A 26899-nucleotide genomic window follows, 5' to 3' on the forward strand; every position below is an offset into this window, starting at 1 on the left:
AGAAAACATAATCTTGGTATAAAAATTATTTAAAAGGAAAAAATACGTTGTACTTTAAATTCTAAACTATAATCAGGATGAACTTCTGTAGTTTATGTATAGAGCACTATGTGTGTTCATGCCTACTAACCCTCACGATTTTCTCCACTTTTCCTCATGAATTGTTCCCTACCCACTCCATTAAAGTACTACAATTATATACATATTCATGTGTGTGTGTATATATATATATTTCTTTTAATTTTTTTAATTGATTTTAGAGAAAAAGGAAGGGAGGGAGGGAGGGAGGAAGGGGGGAGAGATAGACACAGACAGACATCAGTTTTTTGTTCCACTTCTTTATGCCTTCATTAGTTGATTCTTGTACATGCCCTGACCAGGGATCGAACCCACAATCTTGGCATACTACACGATGCCCTAGCCAACTGAGCTACCCAGACAGGGCTGTGTGTGTGTGTGTGTGTGTGTGTGTGTATACACACACATATATACACACATATATATATATTTCTATAGGTGCCACATCTGATGGCTTCATGACAGCTATAATCACCTTTAACTCTTTATGATCATCTTCTCACACTTTTAAATCTAAAATGGCTTTAAGGATCTGTTTACCCTCTGAAAATGTTTGCTAAATTTTATGCCAGGAGAGGAGCAGATACTAATGGGTCTTTAGATAAAAACGCTAAATTCTACTAATGTCAAAGATCAGGCACATTCTTCAACTACTCTCACTACACTCTCAGAGGGCTTTCTCTAGTGATCACACTTAAAATAAAGAACACACACCAGTCTCTACTACCCAGGTAGGGGGAAACGCCCAAACTTACAAAGAGGACAGCCCTGCCTCTGCGGCAGCTCCCAGGCCCACAGGCTGGGCTGCCCCAGCCAGAGGGTTCAGTGTCCTGACAGGAAGGGGGAGCCCACCCCACACAGGGAAGGGTCTAAGGTTAATCATGTTCAACACTATACCTGGAGCCCAGTAGGAAGTAAAAACAAATGACACATGATCCTCTGATCATAAAACAGGTATACAGTAGCTGATTTTTATATTTATCTGAAAGCTTCTAAGTAACATTTTTAACTAATGACATATTGGGTTAGTCAAAAATCCATTTAGTTTTTTTGGTAAAACAAAAACACAGTTTTCATTTTCACTGATAACGTTATTGATTTGGATATTGTGAATACGTTGGCCATCTCCCAAGTGGTATAATGCTGATTGTTCTCAATTAATGTCTCGATTTGATCACTATCGACTGGTCTACCTGACCATGGAACATTGTCCAATGAGAAATCTCCAGTAAAAGTTCACAAACCACTTCTGACACATTCGATCAGTCACAGCACCTTTTCCATATACTGCACAAATCTTTGCGTTTCAGTTGTGTTTTTACCTCTCTTAAAATAATGAAGTATAACAGAGCAAAAATGTTGCATATTTTCTTCCATCTTCAATATTTAAATGGCCACACAGAAATTTACCAATTTTGGTATAAGTTTTTTTAAAATGCACACTGATATGACAGCTGTCAGAATACAGTCTAACAAAATTATTTCGAATGAAGAAAGACAACCAAGTGCTACTGAACCATTGTATGGAAACAAACAAACTTTTTGGCCAACCCAGTAATTAAAGCAAGGGACTCCTGGTTGCCTAGGTGATGATGCCTAGACACAGCACTGGAGGAATTTCTCTACCCAAAGAACTAGCTTTGTATGATGCTGGCCCCATAGTAAAGCTCTGCTGCAGGGGTTCCCAGGCCCTGAGACATTAGGATTGACTAAGAGTTTTAAAATACCAATGGGGGTGAGGGGTTTCAGGGTGCATTCCTTCCCATCAGTACTGCAGGCTCCTCAGGGGACCGCAGTGACAAGCCAGGGTTTGCAACTGCTGGTTCTTACCCTGATTCCATCAATGCCTCAGCAAAGGGGGAGACTATTCCCAGGGCCAGAGTACTCAGCTGCTTGCCAGGGCTTTGGAGAAAGCATCCACCGGACTGAGATGAGGGGCTGGTTATTTCTCCACACTCCAAACAGAAAGATACATGAGCTGCCCCAGTGGAGTTTAGCCAAGGGCTGGGAATGGCTGCTGGAGGGCAGAGTTCACATACTCAACAGGGAGAGCTGAGGTTCCCTTTCTGGAGCTGCAAGCCATGCTTCTACATTTGCAGAGAGCATGGGCTAGGCTGAGACCTGTCTGGGGAAGCCTCTGATTTCTAACATTTTCACCTGGTTAGGAAGCATTTTAGAAGCTAATACTTCTCACCCCAGCTCACGCAGAAGATTAGTGTTGGGAACAGGATAAGAACAGGGTAGATGGAGGGATAAGTGACAAAAAGCTCTCTCAGGAGAGGAAGGTAAATGAATCTATTTTTGCAGTCTTTTCAGGTACATTAAATGTCGGTAACTTTTTCCAAGCCAGGGCCACCATAACTTTCTCCATGAGGTTTTGCACCTTTCACACACAAACACTGTTTTAATGGCTTTCTGTCAAGAGGAAGAATGTGCCCTCTTCCAGCTGGAACAGCGTGGCCAGTGAGCACTCGGCCCCACCCCACTCACTGGCCTGCTGCAGTCCCGGCAGCAACGCCCTCAAGGCCCCTTCGACAAGGTTCTGCAGAAAACAGTCACCCTTACTATTTGTTAAAGTCATGTTGTATTTTTAACCTAGTGGAGTAATCAGCGGCATCACAGACATGACAGCAGACTTCATGATCTTTTTGTCCTTTGTTATTCTTAGCTCAACTTCTACAACTAAGAAGTTTCTTCTGTCATTATAAGAGTGTTACAATTTTTACTCCTCCTCAGCGGGAAATAGGTGGCTCTTCCAGGGCCTCTCACTCTGAATCTGAGGCAGGTCGGCTTGGGAATGTCACTGGGGAAAAAACTCACCAATCTTTCACCAAGAAACAGCAAAAACACCCTATCAGGGGCTCAATGATTAAGAATAAAGGAAGAAAGGAGACTGACCAAAATAGTAATTTGTCCATGTAACTGAGGGTCTAAGTAATGCAGAGAGATTTTTTTTTACTATGTTCCTTTTTAAAGTGAAACTTCCAAAAATTGTAATAAATAAAATGACAGATTTTTAATACTTAACAATGTACCATTCCTACCTATATGAGTCAACAAGATATTATAACCATAAGTTTAATACAATAGCTCTAAAACCTTTTAAAATACACTTCTGCCTATTAACAGAAGTCAATAGTGGAGGTCACGGGTTCTAAATCTGGTGTTCAACTCAGTGAGGTGGTACGTGGCCCTGACGCAGGGTCAGTATCAGAAACATCATCCTGCAGGAGTAAAATTTAGTGTAGGGCAGTGCATTCAGGAACTCAGAACACTAATTAACATTTCAATTCATGTAAGGTTTATAATTTCTAGAGAAAAATCAAATGAGCCAGGAAGTAAATATTGATATTATTAGAATAAATAAAGATGTACCCCCCCAATGCTATATTATCCTAAAATAAGATATCCTTTTCTAGGAGTGCCTCATCTTTCCCCAGACGGGCGAGGCTGCTGACGGCATCTGGCATGTGGTGATGCATGGCTGGAGAGTGGGAAGCACCCAAGTCTGCAACAAAGGAGTAACTGGTTTAGGAGCAAAGCCTATCTCAAATCCAAACAGACACTTCCAGCCTCTTCTAAGACAACTTAGGGCTGCAATCAAGGGCTAAGCACAGGCAGCCCTAAGCCAACAGCAGGTACAGGCTACACTATAGGGAAAGGCCAGTGCCCCCTACTTACCTTTCTCTTTTTGGCCAACTTGCTTGAGTTGTCTGAGCTTTTCTTCTCAGAATCCAGTTTCTTCCCTGCCGATGGCTGTTTGTCCTCTGGTTTCTTCTGGTGGCTGCCCTTCCCAGGTGGCTGGGGCACCCAGGAGAGGAGGTCGAGGGTTATCTTCACCATCAAGCTTTGTGGGGGAGGAGTGTCCCTGAGTGGGGAGAGCAGCTTGGTGTCTTTCAAAGGCACCGGGAGTTTGCCCTTCCTGCGGTCCTCCTGCACCACCACTGCCCGGCGACAGCCACTAGTCCTGCCACTAATGCCACTGTCGTGTGTGGGACCCTGGCTCTGAGTCAGGGGAACGAGGGCCAAATGCTCAGGGCTTCTGTCCTCCACATTGTCATTTGTGGGCTCAGGACCCAAGAGCACCTTTGAGGGGGCCGGGGGCCCACCCCTGTGCTTCTTCTTTTCACTGGGGGTTGGCACGGCTGGCTTAGGCTCTCTGCCGTCTCCAGCACGGGGCCTCCCTTTCGTCTTCACCTTGGGCTTTTCTTTGGAAGGCTGGTCCTTGGATCCATGGGGAGGTCCCGGCTCACTCTCTACCTGCAAGCTGGCCCGAGAGTCCGCTGGGGCAGAGGCCTTGATGGGGTTTTTGGGTTGTTTGGTTCCGACAGTCTGCCTCTGTGGCAGCTCCTGTTGGGCAGGGGACTTCTGACAGCTCCTCTTGCCAGTGTGATGGCCTTCAGGAGGGACCCGTGGGGCTCTGCCGGAGCCTTTGGGGGGAGGATCTTTGGATTCCGAGTGCTCGTGACTAGTGGTGCTACCATCACCACCCTTGCCCTTCTCATCTGGGTGCTGAGGTGGTGGTTCTGCGGTCCCCAGGGCTTCTGGTGGCACTGCTGGCTGGCTGACTTTGGTCAGCCAGTTGTCTAGCTGCCATTTGTTTGTCGTAGGAGGTTCAGGCTAGAAACAAGGAAAAAGAGAAAAGTGCTAACTGACCAAAGGTTAATACAATAACCAATTCTTCCCTTGGTTACTCACCCAATCCTACAGTACTGTCCTGGGAGACATAATTATTCCACACTTAAGATCAGGTCCTTTTTATCCTCCTCAAATTACAGGTGACAATCTATAAGAATTGACTCTTAAACCCATCTTTCAATTTGTTGTGCTACAGGAGTTTTGCTTTAGTAGGTATTGACTAACAATAGACCATTAAGTATTGACCAAAGCAGACCACTGACCTGCTGAGAAATCTTTGCAACATAAATATTTTGTTCTAATGGTAATCACAGTATTAACGCAATTAATATTTTGCTTTAATGGTAATTAAGTTACATAAACACAACTGACACATTTTGGCTCAAAAAATATTCTATCAGAAAATAATAGGAAGCAAACAACATCTAGCAATGCTCAATAAATATTTTTTAAATGAAAAAAAGAAAGAAAGAAAGAAAATAATAGGCAATAAAAGAATTCTTTTTCAAGGATTTTCAGAAGAAAGCTAATGAATAAACTAAGTCTTGGTGATCAGCTATAGTTTTCATGCTTTATCCTTTTCTTTACACACTTTTCAACTAAAAATTACATTCTTCAGACTAGATAGCATTTCTCTTATTTAGTTAAAAACATTATAAGCACTTACCTGTAAAGAGTTTTCAGTATATTAAGATAGATACTGATTTTCAAATTGAACACATTAATAAAAAGAATCAGGTGAGGGCACATTAGATGAGCATCGTCCCATTTGAATTCTTTAAAAATCAAGCATTATGTCTCTTGTCACAGGCAGTGTGAGCTGAAGTGGCCCTACTTTTCTAAGACACACAGGCAGGTTTCAAAGCACACAATTCAGAGCAATGAGATTATAACGGTTACCTGTGCAACTGATTTGGCAAATAAACAGAAGTCCCTGACACCTCCTGTTACCTCAACTGTTGTTTAAATCTTTGCTGTTAACTGATGGTTGATGCATCCCACTCTCTCTCTCTTCAACTAGGTGTCAGGATTTATTAACAGAATGAGACCTTTGCATCTCCAAGTTTCACTGCTGGGTCTCACATCCAGTGGTATACATTGAGACAGTTACTTGAACATTCCTATAGGTGTATGACTGTGCCCATAAATATGCCATATAAAAATATTAGTGTCTAATAGGGTAATCAATGAGTACACTTTTTTAAAGAGCAGCACCTCATTCATGCTGTTTTTCTTTCATCTGACAGGTAGTTTATGGTAATGACTAAAGCACATACACAATGCACCAGAAAGTTAGCTGAAAGATATTCCCCACAGGATTTAACTGATTCAATTATGGATAAGGAGGTCACTCCAGTAGGTGGACAACATTTTACAGGGAAGATTGCTAACAATTTTCCCAAGTGAAATGTCCCAAATATTCAACTCTAAAAATGTATGTGAACTTAATACATACAAGATATATGAATATAATTTAAAGGCTTTCAGGCCAGAAAAAAAGGTAATTAAGTATGATTGAAACAGGATAGAACTAACAGGAACTTTAAGGAACCAGATGAGACCATGCTTCAGCAGAAAGATGGCTATATAACTGCTTTCTTCTGTTCACCCCATGTTGCTGCTTAGAATAGCACATCTCCTTCTCAGTTCCCTTGACCTACACCAGCTCCACACCCAGGCTCGCTTTTGATTTTTCAGAGCAGGGAGGAAGGGAAGAAAGAAAGCACTCTTACGTGCCAAAAATTTTGTCATGGGTAATCTAAAACTGTATTCAATATTCTAACAAGACAGGATGACTGTTAAGGGTGGAGAAAAGATTAGCACACAATACCTACCTGTCAAACACTGTTTCCTGAGAAAGCTTGAGGGTGTGGTAATACTAGTGGTTAACTGGGGACAAAGCAGTGGGAGATACCACGTGACAATCACGTCAGGAACCAGGCCCTCCAAACCCTTTCCTGGGAAAGGTATGGCTACACCTCGCCAGGGCTTCGTGTACAACTGCACTCCAGCCACTGACATGCTACACAGAAAAGTATGTATGTGGGAACCAATGAGAAAGGTTAATTCTGGTAGAGATATTATTTGCCTTTTCTCTCCCAAAACAGGACAGTGTAAGATACATTTAGTAGTCCCTAATGGAACGTCCTGGTTACAGAAATAAAACACATTTTCTTCCACTGCAGTCCTAAAAATGTCCAGAAGGCAGGCATATGGCCCAATTGCACAGTCAAATTGAGTTGGTGTGCCCAGATGGAGGGGAAGGGGTAGGGGCAATCCTTCCTGTGTACTATAAAGATGTAAAATGGATAGAATTCTTTCAAGGTCAGGTATTATTTCACTGTTGGAATGGGGGAAACTTTTACATAAAGGGGCTGATTACAAATAGATTTTAAAATGAATTTTAAGTGTGCAAGTGCTGGACAGGATCGAGATTTGAGCTTTTGTTTCTCCCTCTGCCTTTCCCCATGCCCTGTCCCCAACCCGCCAGGGCTGCAGTAACTCACACATTGCACACTGGAAGTGAAAAAATATGATATATTTTCATTAATCATTTTAATAAATGTTTGACCATATGTCCCTTTCTCTTTCCTAATTTTTCAAATTGGCAACAGTTCACATATTTTAGAATGAATTATGATTTTTGTATAAAAAGCTTTGAGCTATGTACCATATATGCCTACTTTTCTAGTAAAATATCATAGTTGTGAGGGAGTATGCATCCAAGAATTAAAAGAAAAAAGAGTAGCAAAGAAGGAAGGAGAGAAGCAGCATGGTATAGCAGAAATAAAAAGGCTTCAGAGTTAAAGGGCTATGGGTTTGAATCTTCAGTGCTGCTACTTTCTTTACTGGTAAAAAAAAAAGCTATCAACCTTTTAGGGTTGTGGGAGGGTTAAGAGCCTCATAGGCAATCAACCAAAGTCATTAACTACCAAAGAAATAGACAATGAACAGATTAGAAAACTAAGCATATCCTTGAATAACAGAGAACAAAATCATCTTCCCCTTGAATTTACTGTTTTTACTTAAACAGTAAAAAGGTGAGGTGTCCCATATATTTTCAAAAGCTGAGGATTATATTTTGATCCCTTCTATAAAGCAAACACCGAAAGTCTGCTTTTTCCCAAGTTCACACCAGCTCATTTGGCAGGCATGTAACATTTCAGATTCCCATAAGATTACTAGAGTGCTTCATCAAATGAATTTAAAATACAGTCATAAAAAGCCAATTCCTTAGTATTAAAAATAGAATTTAAAAAAGGGTAAAAAAGTAATAACTAGTAACTATGGCCTGTTATGTGTAGAATTCATGTTACTCTCAACTAATATAGGAGATTTACAATAAAGAAACTATTCATTTTAAAAGAAAAGGAAAGTAGTTAAATACCTTTAGGAAAATTAAAGGTTTAAAATCCAGGCAAAAACAAAATATTTCTAGGGAAGTAGAACCTCAGTATAAAACATACAAACCACACCAAGTTAAGACTTGCACAGCAATACAAAAGTACAAATGTGAACCTATTCAGTAAGGTAATTTTTTAAAAAAGTAATGTAGGCTTTTCCCTCCCCACCCTGACCCGCCATCTGTGGTGGAATTGAAGCCAAGATGCAGATTTTTGTGAAAACCCTTACGGGGAAGAACACTCTCAAGGTCAAATTCTCAGGTACAAGAGAAAATGTAAATGCCAAGATAAAGGATAAAGAAGGAATTCCTCCTGATACGTAAAGACTGGTCTTTGCTCGCAAGCCACTGGAAGATTGACGTACTTTGTCTGACTGCAACATTCAAAAGCAGTCCACTCTTCGTCTTGTGTTGAGACTTTGTGGTAGCGCTAAGAAAATGAAGAAGTCTTACACTACTCCCAAGAAGAATATGCATAAGAGAAAGAGGGTTAAGCTGGCTGTCTCAAATACGACATGGTGGATAAGAATGGCAGAATTAGCCGCCTTGACCGAGAGCACCTTCAGGTGAATGCAGTGCCAGCGGCTGTATGGCCAGACACTCTGACAGACGCTACTGGGGTGCATGTTGTCTGCCCAGCTGCTTCAAACAACCCAGATGACAAGTCATTGTATGTCAGTTAATAAAAGACATAAACTAACATTTTAAATAAATAACAATAAAAGAATAAAAATTAAAAATAAAGTAGGATAGGAACATTTATTTATTTTTTATCTGAGTCTCTATTTCAGTAACCTCTTGAGCAAAAAGGCATAAATGTTTCACTAAATCAAATTCCAGATTAATCTTTCTTTAAAATTTCAACTACTGCCATTTCTACTTTATTTGAATATAATCTTATTATTTAGTTGAATTCTGTTCCTTCTATAAGTAACATAAGGAGCATGTTGATTTTTCTTACTGAACCAGGTGAGACACAAAGCAAAAATCTTATAAACATTAACAGTGAACAATCGCATAATTTGTCCACCGGGCATATTCAATATCTTTTTCCCTGGGGCACAGAAAGATTATTTCAATAGCAATTAGTATCACACAAGGAAACAAAGAACCCCCAGAAACAGAGAGTAGTTTCTAAAATCTGAAAGGCACTCCAAGTGCAGTTAATGCTGATCTATGATTATTCACTCCAAAATAATATTTATTGAGCAATTACTCTGGGTCAGTAATAATTCACATCTAACAAAAAATGACACTCAGTCATGCTGTCAGCCTCCCTCGCCCTCAGACATGGCTCTAAGCCTCACTCCGTGATTCCGAGATTGAGCCAGTCACTGCTCTGGTGGAACTAACTGCCTTGCTTTCTAAAGAGCAGACACAAATACTGAGAACTTTAACACTTTCTTAATCAGAAATTTTCATTTTCCAGAATGCCCATCTTAACTATGTGGAATAACTCTCTACACAAGCTGGTCTAGGTCACCCAAAACACCTTCCCTTTTCACCAAGTAGCCTTCTCCAGCATAAGTTTTACATTGCTACTCTAGGTCTCGAGGGCATTTGGCAACCCTATTAGCTGTTACTGAATTTCTTGTGCATCAACAATCCAGCAGGTAGCATAAATCCTGTAGAAAAATGTAGTGCTTGAAATTTTCAATCTCATCTGTTTACCTTTACAGTATTTCCCAAGGGCGGTAACAGGCAAACACAATTATCACTGTTTTACATGGGGCATAGGGTGCAAAGAAACTCAGCCCTGGCAAAATCATTTCACCATCATTTTAATGGCTTTTAGTGAATCAAAAATAGAACCTCTGAAGACTCATTTGTAGTTCATGTTCCTGCCCTTTGCTAAATCAGGCTGCCTCCTTTTGCTTTCCTTAATTTATGCATTCCTGAAATTTCAAAAAGAATCCTCATTAATATTAAAACAGCAGTCTACTAAAAATGACTTTTCTTCTCAAAAGAAGGGAAAAGAAAATGGTGTGCCAACATTCTTAATGAGCTGCCCTTTAAAACACACTAGCAACAACAGAGAAGAACCTATCATTTTAAACAGGAGAGAGAAGACCTCTCTCCCAAACCTCCACTGCCAAACGTTTGGTAAGAAATAAGTAAATAGAAACAGCTGGTTCCGCACAAAGTCAGAGCAGTAAAACACTGCCCCAGGGGACAAAACTACTCAGTCCCATGGTCTGGCCCACAGTGGACTCTAGCCCCAGAATGCTGCCATCTTAAGATGGTCTTTTGGAGGGGACACGGTACCTCAGGAGCCGGGGGTTCATGGGGCTCATTCTCCTCGCTGTCACTTGAGCTGCTCTCACTCTCCGAGTCCGAGGAGCTGTCTGAGTCACTGGTGCTCTCTGACTCTGCACCACTGGAATGTGCTGAAGCCGCTGCTTCTGGAAGCGACTGTGGAGCGCTGCAAAGCAACCAAAAGAGATCATCTGAAGACACCACGCAAGGTGGATTTTTTCCCTCTTTATTTGTTTCCTGCTTTGCTTATTTTTCTGCTACTCAAAAGAAAACGCTTCAGTATTACCAAACATTACTAAATTAGTGTATCGTCCAGTTGACAGAAAGGACTATCAAGGCTCAAAAATCGGCAAAAAAAAAAAAAAAAAAAAAAAAAAAATCCCTTCAAATAGCTCACCTGATAACTTCATAAAAGAGAAGCCCGCTCCTGAAAACATTTCAAACTATACTAATTTCACTTAGATGCTGGGTGCTTTCTATTAGGGGTTGGTAAACCATGTCCTGGGCTGGCTGCCTGTTTTTCTAAATAAAGTTTAATTGGAACACATCCAAACCTATTATTTCATGTATTATCTATGTCTGCTTTCACACTGCAAAAGCAAAGCGGACTAGCTTTAGCACATACTGTATGACCCAAAAAGCCCAAAACATTTACTTTCTGACACTTTAAGTTTGTTGACCCCTGCTACAGGTAATGCAAACAAGTTAATTTAAGAAAGAATAGCAAATACATTAATATCTCCCTCTATATAGAGAAAGTCTATATGAGAACTGTATGGTTGCCAAAGACTATTGAATATAAATGGTGTCGTACCTTTGGAAAGTGACCTCAAAGGCAAGCCAGTCACACTCTTGGGCAGAATTATAAAATAGGCCATTCTTTACAAGTGGTTTAGGATAATCCACAAATATCAGCTGAAGTAGAGATTAACCACTCCAAGTTTCCAAAATAGGACAATAACTCTACATCAGCAGAGAAAACACTGCTGGGCATAAACAGAATTTCAGAATACATCTGAAAACCTTGCCTTTGATGCAATTAGCAAAAGCAGTAAATCTATACCTATACTCTCGAGAGCCTTCAAATTTACCTAAAATATTAAATTTATCAAATAAAACTATATTAGGATAAGTAGAATTTTAAAAATATAACAAATAAAATTACTAGTTGAGGTCATTTTAAAACAAACAAACTATACTATGACATAATTTCCTCATATAAATGCTGCCTCAAGTTTGTGGTCATTTTCACACTGGCAGCTAAAGGGCTTAAGTCAGTGATGAAAAACAGAAGGATCATCACTTTCAGTGTTATTCCTGCCTTTGATTTATCCTCACTTTGTTTTTTCTATTTTCTTTTCCTCCACTTTCAAGTTAGGCTACTCTGTCATATTTAATGAGTCATTATAAGCCACTAGAAATTACTGAACAAAATGGAATATAAATAAGTGAGCAGAGCTTATAGATCCATAAGACCTTGCACAATTACATGAGCTTCCTCCACATTAACTGTAACATCGCATGTACGCGATGGTCTTTATTGCTGAGCTTGTCTCGGAATGGACAACCGCATCTCAAGGGAGTCAAAGAGCTATGGTGCAACTTAACTCTTCTTTGTCTGTAAGGTCAGGCACTGGCAAATTAAATCATTAAATTCAGTACCAGGGGTAGTTCAGATAGTTTCCATTTCCAAAAATTAAAACATAATGTTTTCTAAAACATGGCGAAGCTGTTTACTAAATGAAAACAGTGCCATTTCCATCACACTAAAATGTACTTACTGCCAGTCCATTTACAAAACAACTTAACAGAAAATTCATGACTAAAAAAACAGGCACTATGGAAATTTCAGCTTTATAATTTTTGAAAATACAGCAACTTTTGTCACTTGCAAAGAAACACTGGGCTCTTCTGCATAACTTTTCAAATACTGGTTACATAATACTGATGAAAGTGATGTGGGCTTATTTTAAATTCTCAGGGATTTTAACCACCCAAACTGATAGTTCAGGTGGGTGCAGGGGCTCTTTCTCCTTTACAGAGTTACCCACCCTCCAAGGTTGCTTGAGGCTTCCAAAACATTAAACAGGTACTTTCTTTTAACTGTGATCCTCCCTCTCCTTCCCCATGAAGAAGTTACCAAAGTACTAAATAAGGCTGTGTTTTTTCCATTTTGTAGGAAAATGCAAACGTTTTGTCAGGTGAGGAGAAACCCGCACACGGTACCTTGGTGGTGCAGATGCAGAAGGAGGCTTCTCTGGGGTCTAGGCATTCACAATAAGGGGAAGAAGGACAAGGAAGAGAACAAAAAACAGGTTAGGATAAGCAGATCAGAAATGTTAGACAGATTTAAAAGGATTCCTGGTACTACAGGATGTACAAAACTTACTTGTTCGATCTCACTGTCCTCACTGTCACTGAGCTGAAGGTCATCTTCAAGCATGCTAAAACGGGCAGGGACACAGACACTGCAGAATTTAGAATAATTTCTAATAACTCCTTTTAACATATAAACAGAAAATATGCTTAATGATTAAAATAAGGGATGGGACAGATGAGGACTTCAATTCAAAATGGCAGCATAGGTACAGAGACCACCTCTGTGAATAATCAAATCAAAATTACAACTAAATTATGGAACCACCACCACTCAGAACCATCAAAAATCAAACTGAATGGAAGTCTGAAAACTACGGCAGTAAAGAAAAAACATCCATCCAGACTGAGCCACAGAGCTGGCAGGTGGCTGACATATCTGAGACTCTGTCAACCTAGCTAACACTGTTTGCCCTGCCCTGGAGATTCCCTGAGACTCCATTCCATCCAACTTACATGCCTCACAAACTGTTAACAGAGATTTTTCCATATGAAAGGCTGGCATTGGCTCATGTTTCACAACTTCCTAAATCCTCTCAAACAAGCAACAGGCAGCCTCACTTAGGCCCCTGAACTCAAACCTCTTGCTAATGGCCCCAGGCCTGGCACTAGCAGCAGCCAGCCTAGATTCACAGCTCGGCTTCGATGGGAATTGACAAGTCCAGCACAAGCAGCAGCCATCTCAGACTGCTTTATACCCCAAGCAGTGTGACCCTGGGCAAACCCACTGGGGGCTGACTTTGGCCTGTACTACCCAGGAAACCCCAGCACCTGCGCAGTCAGTGGACAGCTACACACCATGTTGGAGCACCACCACCCTGCCCTCACAGAGCTGATCCTCCACAGAGGGCAGAGGTTGGTGGACAGTGGTCACAGCCAGTCCTCACAGTTGACTGGCCTGGGTAAATCCGTCCCACTGACCTGCCAATAGCAATCCATCTCCACTACAGGAGGAGGGTGTACTCAGTCCACACAAGGGGCACACCTCATGTACCTGGCTTAGGTGATAGGGGAGGCTGTGCCACTGGACACTACAGAACACCTACTACATTAGGCCACACTACCAGGATAGGGAATCATAGCAGCTGTACCTAATACATAGAAACAAACACAAGGAGGCTGCCAAAATGAGGAGACAAAGAAACATGGTCCAAATGAAAAAAACAAATCAAAACTCCAGAAAAAGAACTAAACAAATAGGAGATAAGCAATCTATCAGACACAGAGTTCAAAACACTGGCTATAAAGATGCTTATATTTAGGATATTTAGTGAGAACCTCAACAGCATAAAAAAGATCAATTCAGAAATGAAGGATACACTAATTAAAATAAAGAACAACTTACAGGGAAATGACAGCAGAGTGGATGAACCCAAGAATCAAATCAATAATTTGTCACAGAAGGAAGCAAAAAACCACCAATCAGAACAAAAAGAAAAAAGTATTTAAAAAAAGGAGGATAGTGTGAGCAGACAGTGGGGCAACTTCAGGCATTCCAACATTCTTATCATAGAGGTGCCAGAAGGAAAAGAAAAAGTGTAAGAAATTGGAAATCTACTTGAAAAAATAATGAAAGAAAACTTCCCTAATTTGGTGAAGAAATAGACATGCAAGTCCTGGAAGCACAGAGAGTCCCAAACAAGATGGATGCAAAGAGGCCCACTCTAGGACACACCATAATTAAAATGCCAAAGATTAAAGATAAAGAGACAATCTTAAAAGCAGCAAGGGAAAAGATGTCAGTTACCTACAAGAGTGTTCCCATAAGACTGTCAGCTGATTTCTCAAAGGAAACTTTGAAGGCTAGAAGGGATTGCCAAGACATATTCAAAGTCATGAAGCAGGGACCCACAACCAAGATTGCTCTATCCAGAAACGCTATCATTTAGAATCAAAGGGCAGATAAAAAGGTTCCCAGATAAGAAAAAACTAAAGGAGTTCATCATCATCAAATCATGATTAAATGAAATGTTAAAGAGAATTATGTAACAAAGAGGATCAAAACTATGAACAATAAAGTGGCAATAAATACAGATCTATCAACAACTGAATCTAAAACACAAACTAAGGAAACAAGAAGAACAGAGACAGAATCATGAATACAGAGAGGATTTTGATGGTTGCCAGATGGGAGGGGGTCGTAGGAGAATGAGTGAAGAGGTGAGAGGACTAAGAAGTACAAACAGGTAGTTACAGAATAGCTGTGGAGATGTAAAATACAGTATAGGAAATGGAGAAGCCAAATAACTTACATGCATGACCCATGGACATGAGCAATGCTGTGGGGATTGCCTGAGGGAGTGGGTGGTGCTGGGTGGAGAAGGGCAAAGGGGGAAAATTTGGGACAACTGTAATAGCATAATCAATTAAATATAATCCTCCCCCTGCCAAAAAGGGATGGGATATGTATAGGATTTATTTATTCATCCAATCCTTTATTTCATGGAAATATAAGTTTTACAATTATAACACAGAAACTAGTTCAGTCCAAAGCTCCTTACTATCTCAAAACTGAATCTTTCACACATCTGAACATTAAAGGCAGAACTACCACAAGACAGGGATTTGTTGTCAGCCCGAAGACTGAAGTACCCATGTCCACGTGGTAGGAAGATAGGTAGGTAGGTAGGTAGGTAAGTAGACAGGAAAGGAGGGAGGGAAAAGAAAGGGAACACACTCAAATTATTTCCTTCAATATTCTCTAAGAACTAGAATAAATGATTAGCCATGGAATGAATTAGCAGCAAATGAATGTGTACAATGCTTAGAACACTTAAAAAGTGCTACATATAAATTAAATATATACACAGTATCAGGCAATAGTCACCAGAGAATGCACTTATCCCACACTTTTGTCCAAAGGACATTATTACTATTGAACTTTACTTTTCATACGTACAAAAGTCTCTTTTGTCTGCTTGAACACTGATCAGTGGAAAGAATAGTAATACAAATGATATCATTGTCTAGAAAATGTTTAACCTCATTCTGGTCCCAATAAAAACTCAGTTCACTTCCCCAAAGTTGTATTAATACTCATCTCTAGGTAGTGTGGTTTATGATGAACCTAAATATTAAAAATGAACACTTTCCAATCTGCACATGAACTCACATCTTAGCCCCTTCCTTATCTCTTCCCCTTTACCTTCTTTCATGGGCATGCCTAAATATCAAAGGAATAAATTAGTAAATGCTCCTTCTACCCAGCGGCCCCCCCACCAATTTATGAGCATGAGTATTTCAGGAAATGTTATTAAGTGAAAGTGAAAAAAAAATAAGTCTGCTTCAGTATTATAGATGCTCAAAAAGCAAATTGTATTAGAGGTTACAACCCTTCAGTATTTCTAAAAATACCTCTTCAATAATCTTACCAACTGTTTTTACTGCAAGCCCAATACCTGCCACTGAGACAAACAGGAATCATTATTTTGGCAATCTGTGGTAAAATCACTGTATTTTCTAATAAAAAAAAATTATAAAACTTGGCTCTTTCATAATGACTGTCTGCATGCAGTGTTGTAATTCTTCCAAGAAGTATTTTCACCAACAAATGTATTAAAAAAACATCCTATGTAAGTTTCTTAAAAACATGAAAACAGCTTGTAAATATACATTTCACTTAATATTTATCTAAGGAAAGCTAAGTTCCTATTTTAGCATGGCTAGAAAACACAGCCTTCAGATGCAGGACTTGGCAGAAATCACAATGGTAATATATGGGAAAGTCACCCAACAAGTTTACTGCTAAATAGTGGCTTGGCTGGGGCACACACAAGCAAAAGATAAAAGATATAACTTTGGAATAAATATAAGAGAAAAATCTCACAAAGTGTATTCAGTATTAACCAACAACAACAAAACCACAGTAAATGAACCTCTTTGTGTCTACAGTCACTGGATTTGTTTTGTATGAAACTGATTTGCCTTAATTTCCTGAAACATCAATGGCCATGCAAGTCAACCATGCTTCCCATTGTAAGCAAAGGGCTAAACACCCCGTAGGTTGTTTGCCAAGCTACTGAATGCCTAGCTTCCATGAATAGATTCTCCTAAAGCCAATCACAAAGTATGTGAGATATGTTGAGTAAATCAGAAAGTGTATGTTGTGACTTTTAGCTCTACTTGTTGTTAAGGAATAAAAGGGGCCAAAAAAAAAAAAATGCTGTTTGAGATTCTGAAAATTTCCTCTAGAGAGCATTAAGTAGAGGACAACAAAACAGGCCTCCAGGCACGAAACTTACTGGGGACCTAGCGGCTGAGGGGCAGCGACCACTGGAGGAAGACTGCTGCAGGGTCTCCAAAGAACACAGTCAAAAAGCGATGAATGATACACCAATAAAGTCAAACAAAATCTATTCATCACATGGGTTGTACTAAGCATTTCACGTAATCAAAATTCATGGGTATAATTTATCTGACACAAAAATTAACATGCATGCCACACTGTCAGTGTGTGTCCACTCAGCCAACAGTAATCAGGGACTCCTCCAGAAACCACAGTTTACATCATCAGAGTTGGCAGCTTAACATAAACCAGCAAGCTCATAGTGGGGAGAAGAAATCTGGGTCAAGAGAACCTAAGGCCCAAGGGATGTACTCAACTGTAAGGTTTTCTGAGGCAGTATCAAGTCATTTGTACCTTCTTAATTTCTATATCTAGAACTTGGCAGGTACCCTAAAAACCTGGCTGAATGAAAAGCACCCCTTTTGCTGAAAAAGGAATAGTACCACAAAGTTGCACCCACTCTGTGATCAGAAATTCACATGCACTCCCTTTACTCACAACCCCGTGGGCTGGCTCTGATCATCCCCTCAGGTTCCAAGGATGAGGCAACAGCACAGATCCGCCACCTAACTTGCCTACGATCGTGAAGCTGGTATATGCTAGAGCCAGGATGCATAAGCCATTCCATCTGACCCCATCCCCTTGCTCTGGCCCACACAGGACCCAACGGCTAGAAAGCCTGACTGGTGCAATGGAATCTAAATTCCAGCACCCACAGATAGAAGACTTTAATTTAAAAGAAAATAACTATGAATAAAAAGAGAAAGGACAAATAAATAAAATAGCTATCTTGTTGGAATAAAATAAATTTACTATTTTTCCTTTGCAAAAGTCAATGAAGTTTAAACCTTATATACTTTTTAAACTGGTCAAATAACTCATTTTACTTTCAAATGCTAAGACAAATCAGCTATTTCAAAGCACATGGCACCATTCGCCCTACCTTGGCACTACTCAAGAGGCCAAAGGCTCAGGTAAGGCAACTCTTTGAACCACCATGTAGATCTGACCACATTTTACACTACTGGTTTGGTGAACTTTTTACTTAGAGGTAACAAACAATTCTCAAGCCCCTTTGTACAAATGCATTCTTCTGGCAGCTGTTCCATGAAGCTCAGAGCCAAGCACAGGTTCCGCAGGCACGCTTCAGTGACTCCAAGTCCCACTGTTACTGAGTGAAGACACACAAGACAGGAAGCCTTTCTTCCGTGTCCATGCCTCAGTACTGGCCTTGCCCAAGACTTCACTGCCAATATTTTGTAACAACTCAATTCCAAGCACAAAACTATTTAAATACAATGATTTTTTTGGCTTAACGTTTCCTATCTTTGGGCCATACACTTTATTTGGGAAAGAATAAGTGAAAGCAAGCGCGCAGTAATTAATGAGCCACAATCCTGGTATGAGGTATGCTTAAATGGTAAGTAAAGCAATGTGTTTTAGAAACCACTAATGAATGTGTAAGACTGTATAAACTTGCACAACCTCACACACTTAAAATTTATTTGGGGACAGAAGAGGCAATGGGTTGAGGGAAAGGGAAAAGGGTTGGGTGCCGAAGCAGACACATAATTCCCAAAATTTTAAATTCCATCAGGCTTTGATTCCTTTTTTGATAAAGGGCAGAAACAAGGACTACAAATGCTTTGTAGAGGATGATGGAAGTCTACAAATTATGAAGAGGCTTTCACACACAATAAATAAAAACAACAAAGCAGATCTTAAGCAGCTGTGACACGGCACGGAAGGGGACCTCTCGAATGAGGGCAGTTGGCAGGCAGGGTTGGGACTCGTGGAGAGACAGCTCACGGCAGATTATGCGCTAACAAGATAGAGGGGGATGTCTCAGTGCATGACTTAGTGTAGTGACTGGGCTCCTGGTTGATAAGGTAAAACTGTTGTCACAGGTTTAAAAAATTATTTAAACTCCATGGATGAAGTGAAGATTACCTGAGGTCAAATAAAGATGAAAAAATCACAAGAGTATAAATCAAGGAAAACTTGAAGTTAAAAAATAAGATTAAATCGGTAACTATGACTAATAATATACTAATGCAAAAGTGACATACCCGATGACTAGAAACAAAATCTAGAAAAATTACTGCTGGAAATAATGTTTATTAAATATTGCCTATAGGTAATTAATCCAGTTTATGTGTAATAGTTTTCCTTCCACATCTATTTCAGGTGCTTACTGTTGTATGCCAGGCCCTACTCTAGACCCTATGAATACAACTCTAGGCAGACATAAATACCTGCTTTTGAGGCATTTACTGTCTAGAGCAGCGATTTTCAACTGCTGTCCTGCAAGAAGTTTTAAAACATGCAATACCTGACTATTTTAGTCAGGGGCACTGATCTCTTTTCCCTTAGGCTGTCAAATTTTTAAAAAATGACAACAGTCAACACAAAAATAACCATTTGGTATGAATGAATCAAAATTATACCTTTTTTTGTCAGATCAGCAAAAAATACATTTTTTGGTGTGGGGCAGAATTTTTAGTTTATGTGTGCTGTGAGATGAAAGATCTTGAAAATAGCCGGTCTAGAGAAAGGAGATAAACAGTTAAAAGATATTCTTCCTAAATGGGTAAGAAGCGTATGGAGGGGAATGAAAGTATAAAAGAGAGTGGACAGGCGTGGGGTGCTCTTCCCCAAGGGGCAGGTGGGGAAGATGGTGTGGATAAGGGGATGGCATCCAAGGAGAAGCCTGAAAGGAGGAGGAATTAGGGGGAGAGTATTCAAGGCATAGAACACAGCAAGGAGGCTAATGTGGCCAGAAAGGAAAGTGTGCTCTTAATATGGGGGAGGGGGGAGAAGGGCCGTAGGGGAGAAGGCAAGAGGAGTGGGTTATGGACGGCCTTGGAGGCCTTCGTGGGTAAAGAGAGAGGAGCAGGGGGAGAGGATAAGAGGAAAGGTGCAAGGAGAGAGAAAAAATATGAACTCATGAAGTAAACCACACCTTGCTGGTTTAACAGCCTAGCATCCCAGGGTGGATGAGATGCACAAATCAGTTTAAGCCTAACAGAGACTTAGAAATTTAAAACATATTTTATTCTATCTTTCAATTTATGTTTAAATTAGTCTGGGGTCACTTATGTAGTAAATTAGCAGTTATGATTAAAAGTGAGACTTAAGTGTACCCTTAAGGGCTCCTTTAAAACCAGTTTTACTATGCAAATGAACTACTTCAAAGTAGTCACTTCCAGTAAGAATTATTTCCTGGTATCTTCAAATACCTAACAGCCTGCAGCATAAATTATCAAGCTCCTTTAAAAGTAGCATTCTTTGCTTCCCTCTTACCATTCAGGCTCCAGATCAAATGTCACCTCCTCTGAGAGACCTCTCCTGACCTCCCCACCCAGAATTATCCCCACCACCCAAGGAAACTCCTCTCCCAAGCCTGTCACTATCACATCACCTAGTTAGTATTACAGGTCACCTCATTTAGTTACAAGTTGTGGAAGACAAGAATTTTGTCTTATTGGCCACTGTTTTCCCAAGTACCTAAAGCAGCACTAGGTACACAGCCTGTGTTCAATACTTAGCACTGAATGGATAATGGCAATTTCTGAAAATACCTCCAAGTCACCTAGAGCCAAGCAAGCCCAAAGAATAATTTATATAATTGGAGTCAAAGGCACATTTAAAAATGATGAGAACAATCTTTCTTTTGTAGAACACAGACAGGCTCATTTACTTAACACTTAGCAGTTATACAACAAAATTAACTCTTCTTTTCCATCTTATTTGACTTGTGGTCTAAGGCCAAGTACGGGAGTAGATACTATCCTGAAGGGGTGCTCCCAGAGTAGTACAAGCCACAGCTGTATCATTTGAGAAAGTAATGTGCTTTGCACATTAGGGTGACTTCTACCACCTCCTCCATAATATTTATCAGCAAACAACACTCTAAGTTAGAGGTGCCATTAAAATAAAGGATATAGGCAAAACACTCTCACATGATATAAGCTAACGTTAAAGACAAGACAAAAAGAAGTACCTTGAAAAGGAAAATTATAAATACTTTCCTTGGGCTAAACAAAATTCAGCTCATGCAAAGCTCCAAGATGAATACTTTGAAGATGATCTATTCAGCACATTAGCAGTATTTTTATAATTATTAAAAATATGCTTCTTTCATAGCCTCATCAGAATATGCCTTCGACATTACTCAAGATCCAAGCATGAATTCATGTGTAATGTTAAGTAAAACACCGTCTGCAACAGACACTAGAATACTGTCTAGTAAAGCTGAAAGTCCAAGAATGAAACTGACCATTCCAAGAGACTATAATTCTTCCACGAGCCAGTCACAGCATAGTGCAGATGAGGCAAAGAGGTGAGTCTAGATTTGGGAGCTGTAGTGTTTTCTAAATATTGGTTTAATGTGTCCTAGTGAGTATAATTCTGAAATAAGCAAATTTAAAAAAAAAACTGCACAGAATGATTCTTTTTGTTTGCTTTCATTCAAGAACAGAAATTCTTCAATACTCAATCTTATAAATTTTCATTTTGCAACAGCATGATGAACATTAGTTAATGTAAAAAAAGCTAAATGTCTATTTTCTTTTATTTTATACCTCCGCCTTTTCTCCAGAAAACAAACAAAACACTTAATTTTATCTAAGTTACTAACACAGTTACGAAGACCAATAATCGTGGATCCCAGTCATTTGATCAGATAAGCTGGTGCATCCTCTCCCAGAAATGCCTGGGAGTACATAGGGAGAACTGGTGGGAATGGGATCTCCACTTCCATTCTGTGACGCTGATGATTTAATGTAGACCTACCGATGTATAAACTACCTGAGTGGCACAAATGTTCTTTCCTTGTTTACAGGAGATGAGGGTATGATTTCAGTGACAAATAATTTATAAGCTTTGCACATTAGGGTGACTTCTACCGCTTCCTCCATAATATTTATCAGCAAATAGCACTCTAAGTTAGAGGTGCCATTAAAATAAAGGATACAGGCAAAACACTCTCACATGATATAAGCTAATGTTAAAGACGAGACAAAAAGAAGTACCTTGAAAAGGAAAATTATAAATAATTTCCTTGGGCTAAACAAAATTCAGATGAACTGGTCCAAGTAAGCCACTTCTTCACTTAATTCTAGGACATTTCAGCTGGCATGTGTCCTGATGTGATGACTTTATATTACAATAAACTGAAAGAACAGGGCTTCCTTTGCCAAGATATTTAAAAACCAGTACAGTTTTGAATACAAGTTGAAACCTCAGGCTCATTTAAAAAAGTACCAGACTCTTCCCAGCCTTTACTAACTTTGTGCCATTTCTTCTCATCAAACGTCTGGGATGATCCCAATCCCAGTCTTTACACCCAGATATTTCCTGAAACTTTCCATGTAAGTAAATAAAAATTGCTAACTGCTCTAATGGCTAATTTCTGTCTCTTAGTTTAAATAAGTACTGATGATTTCTGAGACTGATACAAGCAAAATAAAGGAGAGTACTTTCTAGTAAGTGCTTGGCAATTTTGGGGTAAGGGTTGGGAAGGAAAAAGAAAGTTACTAACAATAATACCTATGACATAGTTTCCTAAACGTTAACAGAGAATCCCTTTTGAGACACTGACAAGGGAATTGATACTTGTAAATTGCATCTGGCTGCAGAGAAAGGGAACTAACTGTTCATAATTATATAAAGGGCATAATAACTATATAAACTATAAACTAAACTATATAGTTATTATGTCTATCTCTCTCTCTCACACACACACACACACACACAAAATTTATCCTCTGTAGTACTTTGCCCTGAGAAGCCCACAGATCTAAGCCTTGGAAAAGAGGACCTCTAATGCCAGGACCCCTTGCAGCTGTGTCCAACCCACAGCCCAGGATGGCAGTGAATGCAACCCAACACAAAATCGTAAATTTACTTAAACGTTATGAATTATTTTTTGCGATTCCATGTCATAATGTATTGAATGTGTGGCCCAAGGCAACTCTTCTTCTTTCAGTGTGGCCCAGAGACACCAAAAGGTTGGATACCCCTGCAGAGCAAGGGGTGTCCAACACTTCCTGCCCTAACTTTAGCGGTTAAACAATGCTGACATCCTAGCTAATCACTTATCTGCAGAGCTTGGCAGAAGGAATTGATCACTTGAGAACTAACTAGAGCTTCAATTACAGAAAGTAAAAGCAATGACTCCGCACATACTTCTTTCATGCCTACATCCTTCTACCACCTGGTTAACTACACCCCCCCCCCCCCAAAGTCTGGATAGGTATAAGTTAACACAGATTCTCCACACCTTATTTTCACGCTAGGCCCTTCTGTTCTCCTTCACACATACTATTCCACTTTTCTAAGGATTCCCAAGTACTGGTAGCTTTGAAAGAAAATGCATCATGACCTGGATTTTTAAAACCAAAGTACAAATGACTCTGCAAGTAACATTTTTTTCCTGACATTCAATGTGCATCAGACTATCTCCTGGCACTGTGTGTGCTTCTCACCAGTTAAGTACACGTGAAAGAACCCTAATGCTGACACTAGATCAAATTAACCTGCGAGCACTAAGAGACTCACTGTACTAAATCTAGAACAACGACTGCACTTTACAAATTAATTGGAACAAGGCTTTCCCCTAGTCTCCATAAATGTGATTCCTTAATCCTGGAGATCCATTTCACTGGGCATGTACTGACACCACCGCACTCACCCCCACACAACCACAGCCTCCCACCCACCCAGGTTCAGCACCACTCTCTCCCGGACCACTCTGCCCTTCCTCTTCACCTCCACTGGGCCCTAACTTTCATCCCTCCCCTAAATCAATTAGGAACATGACACAATTATTTTCTAATTAATTTTATATATAGGAAATTAACAGTTTTTGTAAAGAAAACACTACATATGTCACAAGATGTAAGTATATCTGTTAGAAATCTAGGTACCTCTGATTTCAGTAGTTTAACTCACCAGAACTACGCATTTTTCTGAGTAACAAAACTGTCATAGAAAATGGTCTGAGTCCTGAACCTAAGCCTGAAAGCTGATGGAAACGGTTATGGGAGGGTGCACCTTTGACCCGCTGGATCTGAAGCTGCTTCTCAGGCCTAGACCAGACCTCACAGCCTTTCTTCCCCTACTCACAGGCACCCGAGACACCACTGCTTCCCTCCGGTGCTGCTGCCTCCTAATAGAGCTCCTCCTCCCACTCTTACTGCCCAGTGGGAGGCAAGCTCATCAATCTCCCCTTCCTTACTACAGCCAAGGACACTGGCCAGGGCCTTTAATGGTCTAAAGGGCTCTATTACCATCCATTATAAAGAGCACAAGGTGTAAACCTTGGGGAAGTTACCGAGCTTTTACAGAATTATTACACTGGCAGTCCTTGGAGAGGTGGTTCTACTCCCTACCAGCTATCAACTGGCTTAACAAACCTCCTCCTCCTTTAGATGTAACTAATCTAAGTAGATGACTCTAGACTTTCAAAATTTGGGAGCCAGTAAAATTATTTTTTAAGAAAAGGGAAAAAAGAAAAAGGGAAAGAATAACTGACATCCAGTTAAATACTTTTTCTAAAGAGGACAATAAAAACAAGCAAAAACTCACCCTCCGCCATGCCAGTACCACAAATAAAATAGATTTTTATTACACACACACACACACACAAAATCCATCACTTAAACTATAATTAATTTACTTTTTTAAAATTGTATTATATTGTTCCTTTTTTCTTATTTTGCTATGGAGAAATGAAAACACATTGCATCAGGGGAATGGTGGCACTTGGGACCCATGATTTAACTCGGTCCCACATTCAGCCATAGTGAGAAGACAAAATTAACTCTTTACCTCAACTATGCAGTTTAAAAAATATTCAACCCACAGCAATCCCCCCTTCCAAAATACATGGAACAAACGTTATGCCTAGAAAACAGAAGAAAGCTGGAGCTGGAACCTGAAATCCTCTGTCACTACAACTCCATGTTCGTAACTGCTCAGACACTGAAGGAGAGAAGGCTGTTCTCTCCTAGTCTCTCCACATCCCTTCTAGGTGTGTGGAAAGAAGACTATTAGTTCAGTACCATCCAGAAAGGACAAATTGGGTCACAATGCTGATTTAAAAATCTTTATTATGTAGTTTAAACTGTTCTGAAAACCCGAACTATATCTGGACTTACTTGGCCTTAATAAAGAACAGCTGGGCAACAGGACTCATTCTTTAAAACCAGGCCAAAGGGGGGCAGAAATTCCTAAATTGTGCACATCCCCCCAAATTTGTTTCCAAATGCTAAAGCTACTTAAGACTAAAATTTGTAAAGCTAAAATCTTCTATTTTCCTCACTAAATATGTGAATAGCATCTCGAATGCCTTTCTTTTGAGGGAACCCCTAACCAAACTGTCCTATGGTGCCTAAACTTTCAACAGAACTTAATCCAAATATATGAATATGGGTCATTTCTTCCCTCTGCGATACAGCAGGATATTATGAAAGTCATTACTTGAAAGCAGGAAAAAAACAATCCGGGCAATAGATTTACATGGGAAATTACAATGTATTATAAACTTTTAATAAACAAAAGCATTTTACTTACGATGTTCCCTGCTGAGAGTTAGGGTGGGTTTTTGAAGTTGTATCATATTGTTCTGTGGGGAAGGGAAAAGTGGTTAGAGCAGCACAGTGACATAGATGCATGAGATTTTTAGTTACAAACTCTGTTTTTGCTGTCTCCCCTCACCTTTCCATCTGAACACTTAGTATATTTACATTCTGTCATCCAGAGTGCTAAACACTGCACTTGGTATAATCTCACTGTTATTTGTTACTTCTAGAGAGAGTGCTTAAGAAAGCAAAACCCTTAACAGAGCAAAAATACTCTGAAAAGCACTGCTTGCAGCAGGCCGTACCTCACTGCTGGGAACTTCCTATGCCTTGGAGACTTTCCCTGATGTCAGTTGGTGGGGGCTAACATGGAAGCACCACGACAGGGGTGCTCTCCCCGCCCCCAACCTGGTTTGATCTCCTCTATCTACCAGTGATCTGCAAGCACTCCTTTCACAGTCTCTATCCTTGGCCAGCCATGCTGTCCCTCCCACCTGTTCCTCCATTATTCAACAGTCGCAAACATATGTATTCAACAGCTCTGTAGAGACTGCCTAGTAGACAGGATGTTCAAGGCATTTGAGCCTGTCCTCAATGAGCTTACAGTTCATCAAACAGGGTGCAAGTACCTAGAGCCCGGAGCAGTGTGAGATAAAGTATACAAATCAATCATAAACTAACTGTCCCAGGAATCTAGAGAACGGCCCCTCTGTTGGTAATGACTAAAGAAGGCAAATTAAACAGGGAAGAAAATGAACTGTGTCACAAGGAATGGCTGAAATTTTGACAGAATGACTTCTGGTAGGAAGGTAAGGAAGAACTTCAGGCAGATGAGACAATGTGAACAAGGTACCGAGTGACAGGGGTCAAAGGGGCACCTGTGCTGAACAGCATGGAACCCAGGTGGAAATCAGAGTTTGGAGGGCTCTGAATGCTAGGTTGGGAATTTATGACTTTATCTGTTGGGCAATGAGATACCACCAAAGGTGTACCCCGGGGCTCAATAAAGTGATTTCTCAGAAAGATCATCCTGGAGGTACAGCCTAGTACAACCTAGAAGGGAGCAGGAAACGTTAAGTGTGGAGGCAATGGCCAATTAAGAGGCTACTGATTTTGTCTAAGCGTGAGGCAACGAGCATCTGGAACAGAACTCAGGGTGGAATGGAAATATGGGTGCCTTTTAGACAATGGTGAGTGTTCTTGTTCAGAAATGTGATGTGGAGACCCCCGAATATTTGTAATTAATCAGTTTATCCTCATGGTGGCAGCAGCTCTTAC

At 40.2% G+C, this 26899-nt stretch overlaps 1 protein-coding gene and 1 pseudogene across 10 annotated transcripts in view; one reads left to right on the top strand and one right to left on the bottom strand.

Moving 5' to 3' along the window:
- The window catches only part of AFF1 (AF4/FMR2 family member 1), a 194415-nt gene that overhangs the window by 20149 nt on the left and 147367 nt on the right, over positions 1-26899 (bottom strand). For 5 of the 10 annotated variants that reach the window (XM_036026834.1, XM_036026830.1, XM_036026808.1 and 2 more), the window contains 5 exons: positions 25614-25665; positions 12765-12843; positions 12602-12639; positions 10385-10541; positions 3760-4698 (listed from right to left, as the gene is read on the bottom strand). In XM_036026834.1, the coding sequence (XP_035882727.1) occupies positions 3760-4698; positions 10385-10541; positions 12602-12639; positions 12765-12843; positions 25614-25665 (1265 nt within the window). The remainder of the gene's footprint in view (positions 1-3759; positions 4699-10384; positions 10542-12601; positions 12640-12764; positions 12844-25613; positions 25666-26899) is intronic. The other 5 variants (XM_036026838.1, XM_036026820.1, XM_028507949.2 and 2 more) reach the window with 2 other exon arrangements.
- Positions 8264-8843, top strand: LOC114491446 (annotated as a pseudogene).

This window comes from Phyllostomus discolor, chromosome 1, assembly GCF_004126475.2.
Source record: "Phyllostomus discolor isolate MPI-MPIP mPhyDis1 chromosome 1, mPhyDis1.pri.v3, whole genome shotgun sequence".
Taxonomy (NCBI): Eukaryota; Metazoa; Chordata; class Mammalia; order Chiroptera; family Phyllostomidae; genus Phyllostomus; species Phyllostomus discolor.